Raw genomic sequence first — 12,844 nt, 5'->3', positions numbered from 1 at the left:
GATATCTGGTATGTTGTAATCGATTGTGATGTGATATGCTAAAGATTATAATATATTGCTTTTTCGCTGAGTAACATTCCTAGCCTGAGGTCCTTGAGCTGATATATGAGTTGAGTTATTACAAGTAAATCAATCATGAAGAGAAGTAATTGGACTATGAGAACAAGTGATTTAAACAATAAATAAAATCATAAAATTAATCGATGAAGCAAACGCTATAGCAATCTAACTGTAATATAAAATCCAATACAATAATAAATTTTATAGCCCTCGAGCACTTCATGGGGCTATAGTCGGTTTAAGATCTCTGATTTTCTTGAGATTCTTCTGAATAATGTCAAGTTGCTGTTTAGACCTTACTAGATCACTATGTAAATCACCAGAGCTTGTCTTCAGCTCCCCCCTCAAAGCCAACAGCTCCTCTGTTGTCGAAATCTGCCGTTTTAAGTTTGATTCTATCTGTGATGATTTGAGTAGTACTTTATCGAAGCTTCGTCTGAGCTCCTCGTCAATCCTCATCATTTCCTTGTTGTCATCTTCCAAAGATGCACCTAGGACTTCCATATCTCCTTTGTTCAGGTCCGTGATTTTGTGTCGCACCTTTGCAGATGTATGCTCGTTTTTGGGATAGTCTGCGTATCTATCTCTGGATGTGCGTTTGAGGGGACCTTCTAGGTCCCTGAGTTTAGTGTTTGTCATATCCGGACCATACTTAAGCTTGTTTCTTAAGTTGTCCAAGTGCCTTTCTCTTCCCTTGGATTGGGGTTTGGAGAAGACGTCTAGGCCTGTGGGAGTTTTCCCTAGCGATAATTGTCGTTTTGATTCGGGATGCCTTTGAAGAGTACTCCTTGCATCCGAAGATAATATTATGGCAATGAGAGTTCTAAATTGATCGGACTGCTGAGAAGAAATGCAGAGGTTCATGCTGAAATTAAATAGCCTGTAATGACTATTCGAAGATTGTAGTAAAATGATAATGGTTGCTGAACCAAACGAGGAAAATATGTGCGGCACTCAATCCGCTATTTAAATGTAGAAACAGCGCCGTCAGACATCTAGTATCTGTAGTAACAATTGTCATTTTCGATTGTCAGGCAACCTCTTCATTAGTGTTCTACCTACACATTCTTACTGACTATAGCCACAATACAAAGCGGCTATCTGATTACTGCGCACATGCAAGTCGCCTAGATACCTACCTACTCCAAGTGTTTTCTGTAATCAAGATAATCAAATCATAAGAGAAACAAATCCGAGTAGCTTTGGATTATAGATACTTATCTTATCAAACATATTATCAATATTAGAATATCGTACATTATATCTAGATAGTTGAACTACTCAGTGTAAAAGAAGAAGCAATTCTTAGATAAGCATTACTATAAGACTAACGCCCTCGATGATTCTATGGATACCTATGAGGTGAAATTTTAAAGATCCTTCCGTATGTTGATAACCCAGGCGCTAATTGTGTTGTTTTATATCACGTGATTGCGAACTAACCCCTCCCTTCTCGCGACACCTCTTCGATGCTTTCGAATATATGCTTGGAGCTTTAGCCAATCAAATTCACTATAATGAATTGTCAGTTTGTTTGATCTTGGGTCATTTGATGTGATTTGGAACCCAGGCAGATTTTCGATGTTGTGAACTGTGCCCTGAAACCCTCTCACTGCTACTGTGTAGTACCGCGTTCTAACGTAGCGTTTCAGTCATAAGCTTTATGATCAAACCTGTAGAAGACTTTTGTACTCTATTTAAAACTGAACAGACTGGACTCGTATACCATGGGGCTAGTGGGCTGGACAATTATGTTTGTAATGTAATCGAAATCGTTAGAAAGTCCGAATCTCTGCAGTCCGAATCAAATCATCAGTCAATGAAAACTTCCCTCATATTAAATCAACCGGAAGCCTCTGGCCCGTAAGCCTCTGCCTCTTCAGCTAAATGAACTTGGATGAATCTGTCTCTTCCTTCTTATCGGCAGTACCATCCTTCGTAGTTTCATCCCTCTTTTTACCATCCTTGGTGTCTTCTGCTTGAGACTCGCTAGTCTTATCTCCGCCAATCTCGGACTCTTGCTTTTGTGGTTTCTCGTCACCATCTCCGCCGGTTGAATCTCCGCCACTTTTTGGTTCCTGTTACAATTTCTAGTAACTACACTGTAATGTATACAGTATTCTCACAGGGTACTATTATTTCTCCAGGTCAGCATTTCTCATCTGATCGGATCATGAAAAACATTAAACGACAGTATAACCGTACTTGAAATAAATTCTCAACCTGTTCCACGCATCAATTCCATCTCTCTGCAGATCCAAACAAACACTCTCGTTTTCCTCTCCCTATCCACTTCACACAACCAAACGGCTATCAACAGACTATACTCCCGTATGAAGCGGCGATTACTGCAAGCAATTCCAAACTTACAATAACTCTCCTCCAATTTCAAGTTCAAGTATTCTTCGAGTCCTTAGTCCTCCGATCGTAGCTTGTCAGACAAGGAAGATTCGCGTAATCAATCTCGCGTAATTATCTCCTCTTGCCCGCCGCCTTCTCCTGTACACTGACTGATACCAATGCATTGAAATTTCCGATAACACAACACATATTTTCTTATCTTATCATTATCACTCAATCCCCTCGCCTCCTGATTTAATGAGCAAATATCACTAACTATCTTGAGCTGATAATCTTTAGCGCGTAGACTGATTTTGCCTCCCAAACTTGTCGTATTGTACCACAACACTCCTGGCAACGCAACACCTGTGATACTAAATATCGGGACTCATAATGGGATTGAGGTTTAATAAATCTGCATTTCTTTATAAGTAGGTATTTACTAGGTTCTAAGTAGGTAGGTAAAATTCATAGGATTCAATAACGCTCGCTCCCACTCCCACATCTGTCTGTTGTTTCACAACCTCAGAATTGCTTTTGATCTTCCGCTCTACCTTGAGGACGTATCATCCACAATCCTGAATCTGCACACTGCCATCTAAAATTCACACCGATCCCATGCCATTCCATGCTATCCCATGCCGATTTGAAGCAACGAATCCCGCCCAACGTGTCTAAACAATCTGTACATAATTTGCCGGTACACTCTTGATATGCCCCCCCTTCTCAACCTCCATCCATCCATCTCCAGGATCATCCTTAATAAGAACAAAGCGCTCGCCTTCCACCATATTATGTTCCGCATCAGTCCGCGCTGTATACTCATAAAGCGCTTCTACATACTTCAGCTTTTTGGCTCCTCTTTTTGGTGCCACAACTGGGCCTTGTTTCTTCCCAGTGGAGATAGAGGAACCAGAGGTGGATATTATAGAGATGGGTCTATTCGTAGGGTTTGGAGGGGAAGAAGGAGGTAGAACTTCGAGGTAGGCGGTAGGGACCAGACCTTCCTTGGAGCCATGTTTGATTTTGGTCCAGCCGCCATCTAGCATTAGTCAGTAATTAGTTGGAGAAATAATAGCGGGGCCACTAACCATCTGGTTCCAGTATTGTAATTTCTTCGCCCTCGCTAACTGTGACTTCTTCGCCACCATTAGCGTCATACGCATATAACATTCTCCCTCTCGGTTCTTTTGATGCCGATCCATCAGCCACACTGCTACCTGGTAATTCGCTAACATATGCTGTTGGCGGAGGAGCCACAACTCTGTTTTTCTTTAAAAGTCCGCCGGGCTTGAGACTTGAAGATATGCTTCTCCTTCGATCAACCGCCGCATCTGGAGGTGGTTCCTCGGTTGGAGATTTTGCCGAGATTGATCTATGTGCACTAGCAGCATAACCTGAACTTAATGAGTTCATGGTATTAGATCGACTCATGGTTGGAAGTTCCGCAACACTATCTGCAAGACCTGTACCTGGAGCTTTAACCGCATTGGCAGCTTCTTGACGTTCTGCTTTCAGTTTCTTCTTCTCGTCTTTGGTCTGTTCTCCTGGACACTCAGCTGGAACCTTCATCTCACATTTGCTGTGACACGTATAACCACAATCTCTACAATCAAAACCCTTTGCTGAAAGTCCCCAAATACGTTCGCCGCACAAATCGCAATTAGTGGGTATTTTGAAGGTTTGAGATTTGAAGTTGTGACTCTTCGAGCCTAACGTAACATCCCCCACGGCTTCCGTAATTGTTGATGTTTCAACCTCTGCAGTCAGCCTCTTGTGATCAACCTGATGTAGTTCTTCTTGTAAAGCAAAAATGGCTCTAACAACTTCAACTTCGTCCCGCTGATCTTTACCCTCTCTGATTTGCTGCTTTACACGTTTCGTGCTCTCAACTTCCCGTCGTTTCAAATCCACTTCTCTTCTCAGATCCCCAAGTTGATTTTTAGATTTACTAAGAACGTTTCGAAGAAAAACCTTAGCAGTATCTCCCACCATCATCGCATCATCGTCGTGCCACACAGGACTTGGTTCGAATGGCTTATCCGGAGGCTCTTGCCAAGTTCCTACGTTATGTCTGACAAACATCATGCAATCTAGAGAAGGCTGATTTCTTGGAATCTCAACCAATACGTGATTGACAAACTCTGTGCTACGTTCCAGCATCCCCTTTTCTAATTGCGCCGCTAGCGACCATATAGCATTGAGTTTAATCGTGCGCGATTCGTAAAGGTCTTGTAAGCTGTCGAGAAGATCCGGAATATACTCATGATAATACTTCTCCTTTTGTTTATTCGTGACATTTATGGCGATCAAGTAGCTGTTCTTAACGTTGTGCATCTCGAGGATCTGTTGTTGGTATGCGTTTTGTGCTTTTGTCTTTGAATAATCAAATGAAGATTCCGCCTTCTTCCGTTTGTTTTCGACTTCCTGACATGCAGCATCATATTTCCCTTTCATCTTGCGCAGATCCGCATACGTAGCATCTCTCTCCTTTTCCAATTTATCCGCATATTCAACGTGACGTTTCCTTATCTCGTCGTAACGTCCGCCAAGTACCTTCAGTGGTTCTGCCACTTGCGTTATCAATTCCCCTCCAAAGCGATCGTGTTCCGCTGCGCGAGATTCGAGAGTGGTGAGTTGTGTGGTCCATGTTGTTAATGACGCACTACATGCAGTTGGTTAACAGTTCCACACCGATTTCTAGGTATAGTATCTCAAACCTCTCTAGTGAACCAGGGGTCATAACAGGTGTGTCGCCGACACTTAAACTGCTCGACTTCTTCGTCTTCTTCTCATAATACTTCTTTGCCAAAGCCGCAAGCTTTGCGCTGTATTCCTTCTCAATGACGCTCCTTTCGCGATAGAATCCTTCTATGTCGCTGCCTATCCAGTTGATACCGTTGGTTACCCAAGCATTTGTCGATTTGAATCCATCCTGTGAAAGCACCAAAAGTCAGAAAAGGCATTGGCCTAGAAAGCATGCGAACATGCGTGTCTACTAACCTTCAACTCAAGGCCGAATTGGGGAGCAATATCAACCTCCGCCATAATTTGTACCGCAATAATATGTCAGTGATCTAAGTATCATGGACAACGTGAAAGAGGGAAAAGATTCATGTTAGATTAGAGAAGCAAAGAATGAGAGAATGAACATAAAGGTTGGATCTTGGACATATGTCATCAGGACAATAACCGTAATGAATAACTCGTACGCATAAATGCCCCGCCAAATTACGGAGTATTTAATAATATCTAGGTAGGTACCTTATTACTATGATTGTTATTATTATTATTAGTTGGGCTGGCTGGGCAGATTAGGAGATTATCAGATTCGGGCGGAACACACGGGGGTGACTAAACGTGTCTAAAGCAGCGAAGCGTACCTAACTAGGTGAGGTAGGTGGTCGATTGTGGCTGTAAGGCTGTGTGTGTGTGGCTGTTTGCTCGTACGATTTGCTTGTTGGGGGTTTGATCTTTAATCACGTGTAGATTAACACATCTCAGCGTGCACTAGGCGATTATAAGTTAGTTCAACCCTTATCGTCTTCTCAATATCTCAATATCTCTACTAGGTAATCCTTCACAACAAATCAATCAAACATCTTCAGAACAAGACAGTTTACCCCTCCCCCGCACTTAAATTATTCATAACGAAGAAATATCATATTCCCAGCATTTCAATCTATCACAGTAACACAATATTCTAAAATGTCTGAATCCAAGAGCACATCTTGGGCAGATGAGGTTGCATCACCCACTACTGAAAAAAATGAGGGAAACCCTTTGGAGGAGGCGCAACTTGATGGTGCTACTGAGCCTTTGGGAGGTGGTACTCTCCAGGACGGTCAATATGAGGTTGAGGTTAAACTCAGCGATATTCAAGGCGATCAAACAAGTCCCTTGTATTCTGTAGAGACATTTGAGCAGTTGGGAATGTAAGTGTGAGTTTCACTTTTGCAGAGTCTGAGCTGATCTATCCTACCAGTGATGCCTCAATCCTCAAAGGTCTTTATGCGATGAATTTCAAAAAGCCTTCCAAGATCCAAGAAAAAGCCCTTCCACTCTTACTTCGCGACCCGCCAACAAATATGATTGCGCAATCACAATCAGGCACAGGAAAGACTGCCGCGTTCGTTATCACTATTTTATCACGTCTCGACTTTTCGAAGCCAACTACTCCCCAAGCATTATGTTTAGCACCAAGTCGCGAACTTGCCCGCCAAATCGAGGGCGTCATTAGAAGCATTGGGCAATTTGTCGATGGCTTGACTGTACAAGCAGCCATTCCAGGTGCAGTGGAGCGAAATACCAAAGTAAATGCAATGGTTATCGTAGGGACACCTGGTACGGTAATGGACTTGATCAAGAGAAGATCGATCGACGCATCTCAGATGAAAATACTATGTTTGGATGAGGCAGACAACATGTTGGATCAGCAAGGTCTCGGAGATCAGTGCATGCGTGTTAAGTCGTAAGTTTGGTCTGTTCGAAGTTTGGTGACGTATCCTAACCTGTTTTAGGATGATTCGAGTCGAGCAGATCCTACTCTTTTCCGCGACTTTCCCCGATGAGGTTTACGGCTTTGCTCAGGATTTTTCGCCTCGTGCAAACGAGATTAAGTTGAAGCGCGATGAACTTACTGTGTCTGGAATTAAGCAGATGTTCATGGATTGTCCCAACGAGGTCGGGAAATATGAGATTCTGGTCAAGCTTTATGGTTTGATGACAATCGGTTCCTCGATCATTTTTGTCAAGGTATTTGATGCTGAATGTACTTTCTCGATAATGATACTAATCAAGATTACAGCGAAGAGATACAGCCAGTAATATTGCTGAACGTTTGACAAAGGAAGGACACAAGGTTGTTGCGGTCCATGGTGCTTTTGAAGGTTCAGAACGTGATCAAGTACTTGAAGATTTCCGTCAAGGGAAGGCCAAGGTTCTCATCACTACAAATGTTCTTGCCCGAGGTATCGATGTTCAATCTGTCTCTATGGTTATCAACTATGACGTCCCTATGAAGGGCCGATCAGATTCAGAGCCAGACCCAGAAACCTACCTTCACCGTATCGGTCGAACCGGAAGATTCGGACGTGTCGGTGTCAGTATTAGTTTTGTCTTCGACAGAAAGAGTTATGATGCACTCAACCAAATCGCAAATCATTATAATATCGATCTTATCAAGCTCAACCAAGATGATTGGGATGAGACGGAAGAGATTGTGAAGAAGGTCATTAAGTCAAGCCGTGCTGGTACCAATTTACAGTCTTAATTCTTTTCAAGTCGAGCTTTCCTATGAATCCTTCAATTATCCACATCTTTTTTTGAAATTGACTTTGCACAAAATTGGGAGAAAAAGCAGGCGTTTGCATATATGCATAAGCTCATGTTAAAAGGGGAGGCACAAATTGCTTACGAGGATATTCTTCAACAATGGATTCGCTACAGCGGGGTTATTCTAGGTTGCATACACAGCCGCGAAACATGGTCTTAAAATCTAATCGTGGATGAATCACGAAGAAATGACCATAATGAATGATTTCATAAACAAAATAGCTGCAACAAACTGAATTCAGGACGCAGTGAAGACAAACTGCAACAAACTTAGAGATAATCAAAATTTGACACGTATAAGTGCAATGAATCGTTGAACAACCAATATTGCGAATGTTGTATCTCCATCTCAGGCTCGAATAATGAAACATGAATTGTTGACCATTTTCCACGACACTCGGTAGCTTACACCTTGACCAACCTTTTATGAACTGAGAATAGGCAGGTCTGCATTGGGGTCTCCAGTCATACCGTAACCTAAGTGTGTAAAGTGGTTCGAGAATCTATAATTTTGATGATTATATATAGCAAACGGCCTCGAGGCAGGCGTAGCAACTATCTCGGATGTGAAGTGTCATTGTCTCCGGTGCAGTGGAATTTTGATCTGCTTACTTCCTTTCTTGAAAATAATCTACTCATATCGATGAAAGGTGTAGAGATCAGAGACGACAAGGGAACGAACATATTTCTGCTGTACATACCTACCTACCCACAATTACAATCATCGTTTCAATCCGGTCTACGTCAGGTCACGTGGGTATCTAACCTTGTAACCGCCAGGGTTAATTTCTTCAGCGCTTACTTGCAGAGCTAGACAACCACCACCATACAGGTAACGAGGCTTTCATCACATCAAACATGGGGTCAACTATTATGGCAGCGGCTATGTATCTTGAGTCCAGCGGTAGTATCATGCAGTCTCACACATCGTACCTGAAGAATTGTGACGCCATGTATATGGCCCATAAGCCGGCTGTTGGAAAGACTTCATTGGTTTTCAAGGTAACATTGCGGGGGTCGTCTGGTGTTGTATGGGCATATCGCTGATTTCTCTTGATGGAAACTTTCTACATCATTATTTCATTTTTTCCCCTTCAGTTTTCTCACGTATTTCCTTACCGTCGAGTTTTTTCCTTGATTTTTCTATTCCCTTTCTTCTATCAGTATCATCAGTGCCATGGGTTTCTTTGAAGTTCATCTTAGATTCGTATTATAATGATGTATGAGACGCTGGACGACTCGGAAAGTGATTTGTTTCCATCTTTGAGGTCAGTAGAATCTATTTCTGGTTCTTTTACTTCTCATGCATATGCCACCTGAATCGAGACCATGACTTAGAGCTCTTGTGTCCAACAGATTGAGTGACTCGAAGAACTATGACCTCAACTCTTCTATCGTCACAAGTATTATGAAGTTTCAAAATTCTCAGAACAATTTGGAAAATGTATATACACAAACAATGCTGACATCCCCATTCCTACAGTGTTTCCCAGGATGGCAATGTTACCATTGAGCCTCCTCATACTCATATACGCATTCTCGACTTGTGTTAATGCTGAATTTTCTTTGCCATCTCAAGTAACGAGTTTTATTCCGTCGTGCGCTCAGGTTTGCTTTGAGTCCTTCGTACAAGACAACTATCCAACAAATGTTTGTGGCGACACACCTACATTTGACTGCTTATGTGAAAATGGTAGCAAGTCTACATACACGGTGGGAGAGGGGGCAGTACAATGTATAATGTCAGAAGCCAGCGTGGGCTTCTGCAATGGAGATGACTCCTCTAGTAAGTCATTGTCGAGGTTTGCTTGACGGAAGTTCCTAATTTGTCCTGCAGATGATACAGTACTAAAAGCATACAATATGTGTAATTCCGACAAGAATGCACTGCCAAACACACATAGCACTCTTACAGCAACTCTCGTTTTACAATCAGGCTCCGCGAGTATCGTCCAAATTGCTCCAGTGGCAACGACAAGTGCTAGTGATTCAGTAGCTACAACTTTACTCACAACTGCACCTACAGCTACAGCTACAGCTACTCCAAGTTCAACCACGAATTCAATCACATCGACAGGGGTACCACAACCGGCAGCTGCTACGAGTGCCTATTCATCACCTGAGAATAGTAAGCCAGTACTATCGACCGCACAAATAGCTGGAATTGTGGTAGCAGGAGTGGGTGGTGTGGTTTTGGTAGTTGGAGCTATGTTGCTATGTGCCTGCATGAGGCGTAAAAGGCAAGCAAATCGAGATAGTGGATATCTTCCATTCCAGCAAGAGCCTTCTTTGAGCATCAAATCTCAATCTCACTTCGGTATTACGAAGCCAATGGCGCCATCACCAGCTTCTATTTCAACCCGAGGACCAACACCAATAGGGCCATTTTTGGGGGCTCGAATGCCTTCGAGGGGGGGCCAATCAAGCCCCGATTCTTTTTCTCAAAGGAACGCTATTCCAGAGAATATCGGTCTTGCCATGACCTCCGAAAGCCCCCAACCCAATTTGTTAACCCCCATAGGTTACACTGAAGAAGTATTCCAACGTGGCCCATCTCCACTTTTGCCCGAAAGACCAGCCCTCACCCTGCAGGTTCCTTTCCAGCGAAACCCCCACGAGATCCACACTGCAGCCTATCAGAAACCATCAAAATTCACGGGCAACAATCGGCAATCTATGGATACACAATTCGAAGACGAAGATTCATGCAGCACAGCTGTAGCATCCGAAGCACCGTGGAATGCGGCCTCCTATGGATCCATATCAAAAGACAAGGTTCTCCGACAGCCTGATCCCGCATACTATCAATCACCTCGTCTCCAAACTGAGCTCTCGCCAAATGAAACAGAAAATATTATCGATTCCTACAAGGATCCTTCAGTAGAGCCTGACTTCTACGTACGCCCCCTTAATCTCCAAAGAAACTTTTCACAACCTCGTCGGCCCGAAAATGCAATGAAACCTTCTGTTCAACGCAATCCATCTGCCAAGGATCCTCTTAGAGCAACCTCATCTGTGTACTCGGCAAAATCCCACAACCGTCGACCCTCTTCAAATGAAGTTGAGAAGTTAAACTCACTCATGCAATCTAACCCCTCATTTCGCCGCGTGCTAGGGAAATCCGCATACAATCCTGTAGGGCCATATGATCAAAATCGCACCTCTAGAGCTTCGATGGGGTCTATGACATCCTTCGAAACCATGGATTCTATAAATCCTGAGCCCCAAGAGCTTTCTGGCGACACTAATCTCAGCCCCGTCGTCGAATCTCCCACTGACAAATCAAACGTTGTCGGTAAATCACCAGTCAAATACCCCAAAATCAAAGGAAACTCAAGCCAGCGCCATTCTCGTACTCGTACCCGCACATCGATCATAACCAATTTCCCCGCACCACCACCAATATCTATCGAGTCACCTATCCGTCCCCCTACAGCACATAGTAATAAACCATGGCAAGAAGCCGAGATCGCCGCTCAGAAAACGCGCATGGCATCTCTAGGTCTGTCGCCCGGAAACTTTCTCTCGCCAGGCTCTCACAACTCTGGCATCACTATTCGAAAAAGTAATGACTTCTTCAGTCCCAGTGATTTAGCTTCAAGGAGTCCTCCCCCGCCAATACCATTACCCTTACCACCAACCTTTAAACAGAGGAATATGAGTCCAAGAACTGCGAATGGAAGTGGGAGTAAAAGAAGTGCCCCGCCCCCTTCTTTAAGTCTCTCCACTTCTCCAGATTCATCACAAAAATGGAGAGTCCTTCCCGACACCAACACTAATATTAACACTACCGACACCATCACTACTTCTTCTTCCCACCAACAAACCTCACCAACCATCGTATCTCCACACTGGCGGCCACAAATACTCACCGGGATATTACGAAAAGATAGCGTCCAGTCCTTACACAAACCTGCCACCAACGTCTCCTCCTCTAACAATAATTCCTCCCAACCACTCTCCGTCCCCCTCCACACCTCCATGGACCCCGAAGTATCCTCAATCTACAGCCAAGAAACACGCAATTTCACATTCGATCCACGTCTTACACAAATGACTACCATGTCTGAAATAAAAGCCCAGGGACAAGCTCCTGTTGATTCTTCGAACGAAGATATCAGTACAGTCAAAGATACAAATATGAATGGTCGATCAGTCATATATACCAAAGACGATGGATCAGGTGAAACGATCACTATCAATATCGATGGAGATAATCCCAGTGGTTTACCAAAGACACCAGGTTGGCTACCGAAATTGACGCCCACGAGACGGGGAAATGATTTGTTTTTGAATGTGCAATAGTGTGGCACATATACTATTTTTGAATAAACGGAAATGTGATGATATAAACGTGAAGGCAAGTAAAGAGAAAGACGTCGGTTCATTATTTCAAAATGTATCAGTAGACATTCTTTTTTTGTGCTCAATTTCTTTTCCTTTGTGGTTAATTTTGTATGAGTATGAGTATGAGTATCAGTATGAGTATGAGGATGAGGTTATGCGTCGTAGGATGAATAGGATGGAATGGGACAGGATCGATGCTGGATCAGGCATTTTCAGGAACAGATCCCACGTCCTTTATTTCTTTTGTTAAAGAAAATACCCAAGTCAGGAATGCAGGATATGGAGTTACAGAAGCATTGTAGGAGTTCTAGCTGTTACAGGGAGGGGCGTTACTTTTGTTGTTACAATGTAGGAAAAGGGCCTGAGGATTCTTTGCATGTATTCAAAGCGAAGTCAAGCCATGAGACTTGGGGACATATTTGGGGTCTACTGTATTAGTAGTAGCTATTTAAATCTTGATCTACCAATGTGGTTACACTTCTTGTATTAATGGTATTGCTATCGATGTAGCTGTGGCTCGACGACAAAAGTATGGTGAAGACATGAATGAATGGTGAAGACATGAATGAATGAGAAACAAATTAAAATAGTTGCAATGGAGGAATGACAGGAATACTGATTACGATCCCACGTGAAAACATGAATTAGAGAAAAACAGAATGGGAACGATTAGAAAAGGATCAAGTTGAAGTCGGATGACGACTTCGTGAGAGAAATACAAACGCAAATTTGAATATACCGAACAGATGCATTTACCGTCCCA

General features: G+C 43.0%; 5 protein-coding genes across 5 annotated transcripts; 3 read left to right on the top strand and 2 right to left on the bottom strand.

Moving 5' to 3' along the window:
* Positions 1-279: 279 nt before the first annotated feature.
* On the bottom strand, positions 280-924 carry Bfra_003558 (uncharacterized protein; the record flags this gene model as incomplete). The annotated part of the gene is made up of 1 exon (XM_037333964.1): positions 280-924. The coding sequence occupies one exon, from the start codon at positions 922-924 to the stop codon at positions 280-282; it is 645 nt and encodes a 214-aa protein (XP_037194051.1).
* A 2,150-nt stretch (positions 925-3,074) lies between these two features.
* Positions 3,075-5,587, bottom strand: Bfra_003557 (putative actin polymerization protein bzz1 protein; the record flags this gene model as incomplete). The annotated part of the gene is made up of 4 exons (XM_037333963.1): positions 5,404-5,587; positions 5,121-5,335; positions 3,492-5,065; positions 3,075-3,442 (listed from the first exon to the last, which is right to left on the bottom strand). The coding sequence occupies exons 1-4, from the start codon at positions 5,446-5,448 to the stop codon at positions 3,075-3,077; spliced, it is 2,202 nt and encodes a 733-aa protein (XP_037194050.1). The 5' UTR covers positions 5,449-5,587.
* A 521-nt stretch (positions 5,588-6,108) lies between these two features.
* Positions 6,109-7,672, top strand: Bfra_003556 (putative atp-dependent rna helicase dbp5 protein; the record flags this gene model as incomplete). Its single annotated transcript, XM_037333962.1, has 4 exons — positions 6,109-6,335; positions 6,386-6,871; positions 6,921-7,155; positions 7,208-7,672. The coding sequence occupies 4 exons, from the start codon at positions 6,109-6,111 to the stop codon at positions 7,670-7,672; spliced, it is 1,413 nt and encodes a 470-aa protein (XP_037194049.1).
* Positions 7,673-8,592: 920 nt separating this feature from the next.
* On the top strand, positions 8,593-8,950 carry Bfra_003555 (uncharacterized protein; the record flags this gene model as incomplete). The annotated part of the gene is made up of 2 exons (XM_037333961.1): positions 8,593-8,753; positions 8,899-8,950. 2 exons carry the CDS (start codon positions 8,593-8,595, stop codon positions 8,948-8,950), a joined length of 213 nt encoding a protein of 70 aa, XP_037194048.1.
* Positions 8,951-9,228: 278 nt separating this feature from the next.
* Positions 9,229-12,039, top strand: Bfra_003554 (uncharacterized protein; the record flags this gene model as incomplete). The annotated part of the gene is made up of 2 exons (XM_037333960.1): positions 9,229-9,520; positions 9,572-12,039. 2 exons carry the CDS (start codon positions 9,229-9,231, stop codon positions 12,037-12,039), a joined length of 2,760 nt encoding a protein of 919 aa, XP_037194047.1.
* Between the last annotated feature and the right edge of the window lie 805 nt (positions 12,040-12,844).

The sequence above is a fragment of the Botrytis fragariae genome (genome assembly GCF_013461495.1).
Source record: "Botrytis fragariae strain BVB16 chromosome Unknown tig00000045, whole genome shotgun sequence".
NCBI classification, from domain to species: domain Eukaryota; kingdom Fungi; phylum Ascomycota; class Leotiomycetes; order Helotiales; family Sclerotiniaceae; genus Botrytis; species Botrytis fragariae.
Note: the sequence above shows the minus strand (reverse complement) of the source record. Positions and strands in the feature narration are given on the sequence as shown.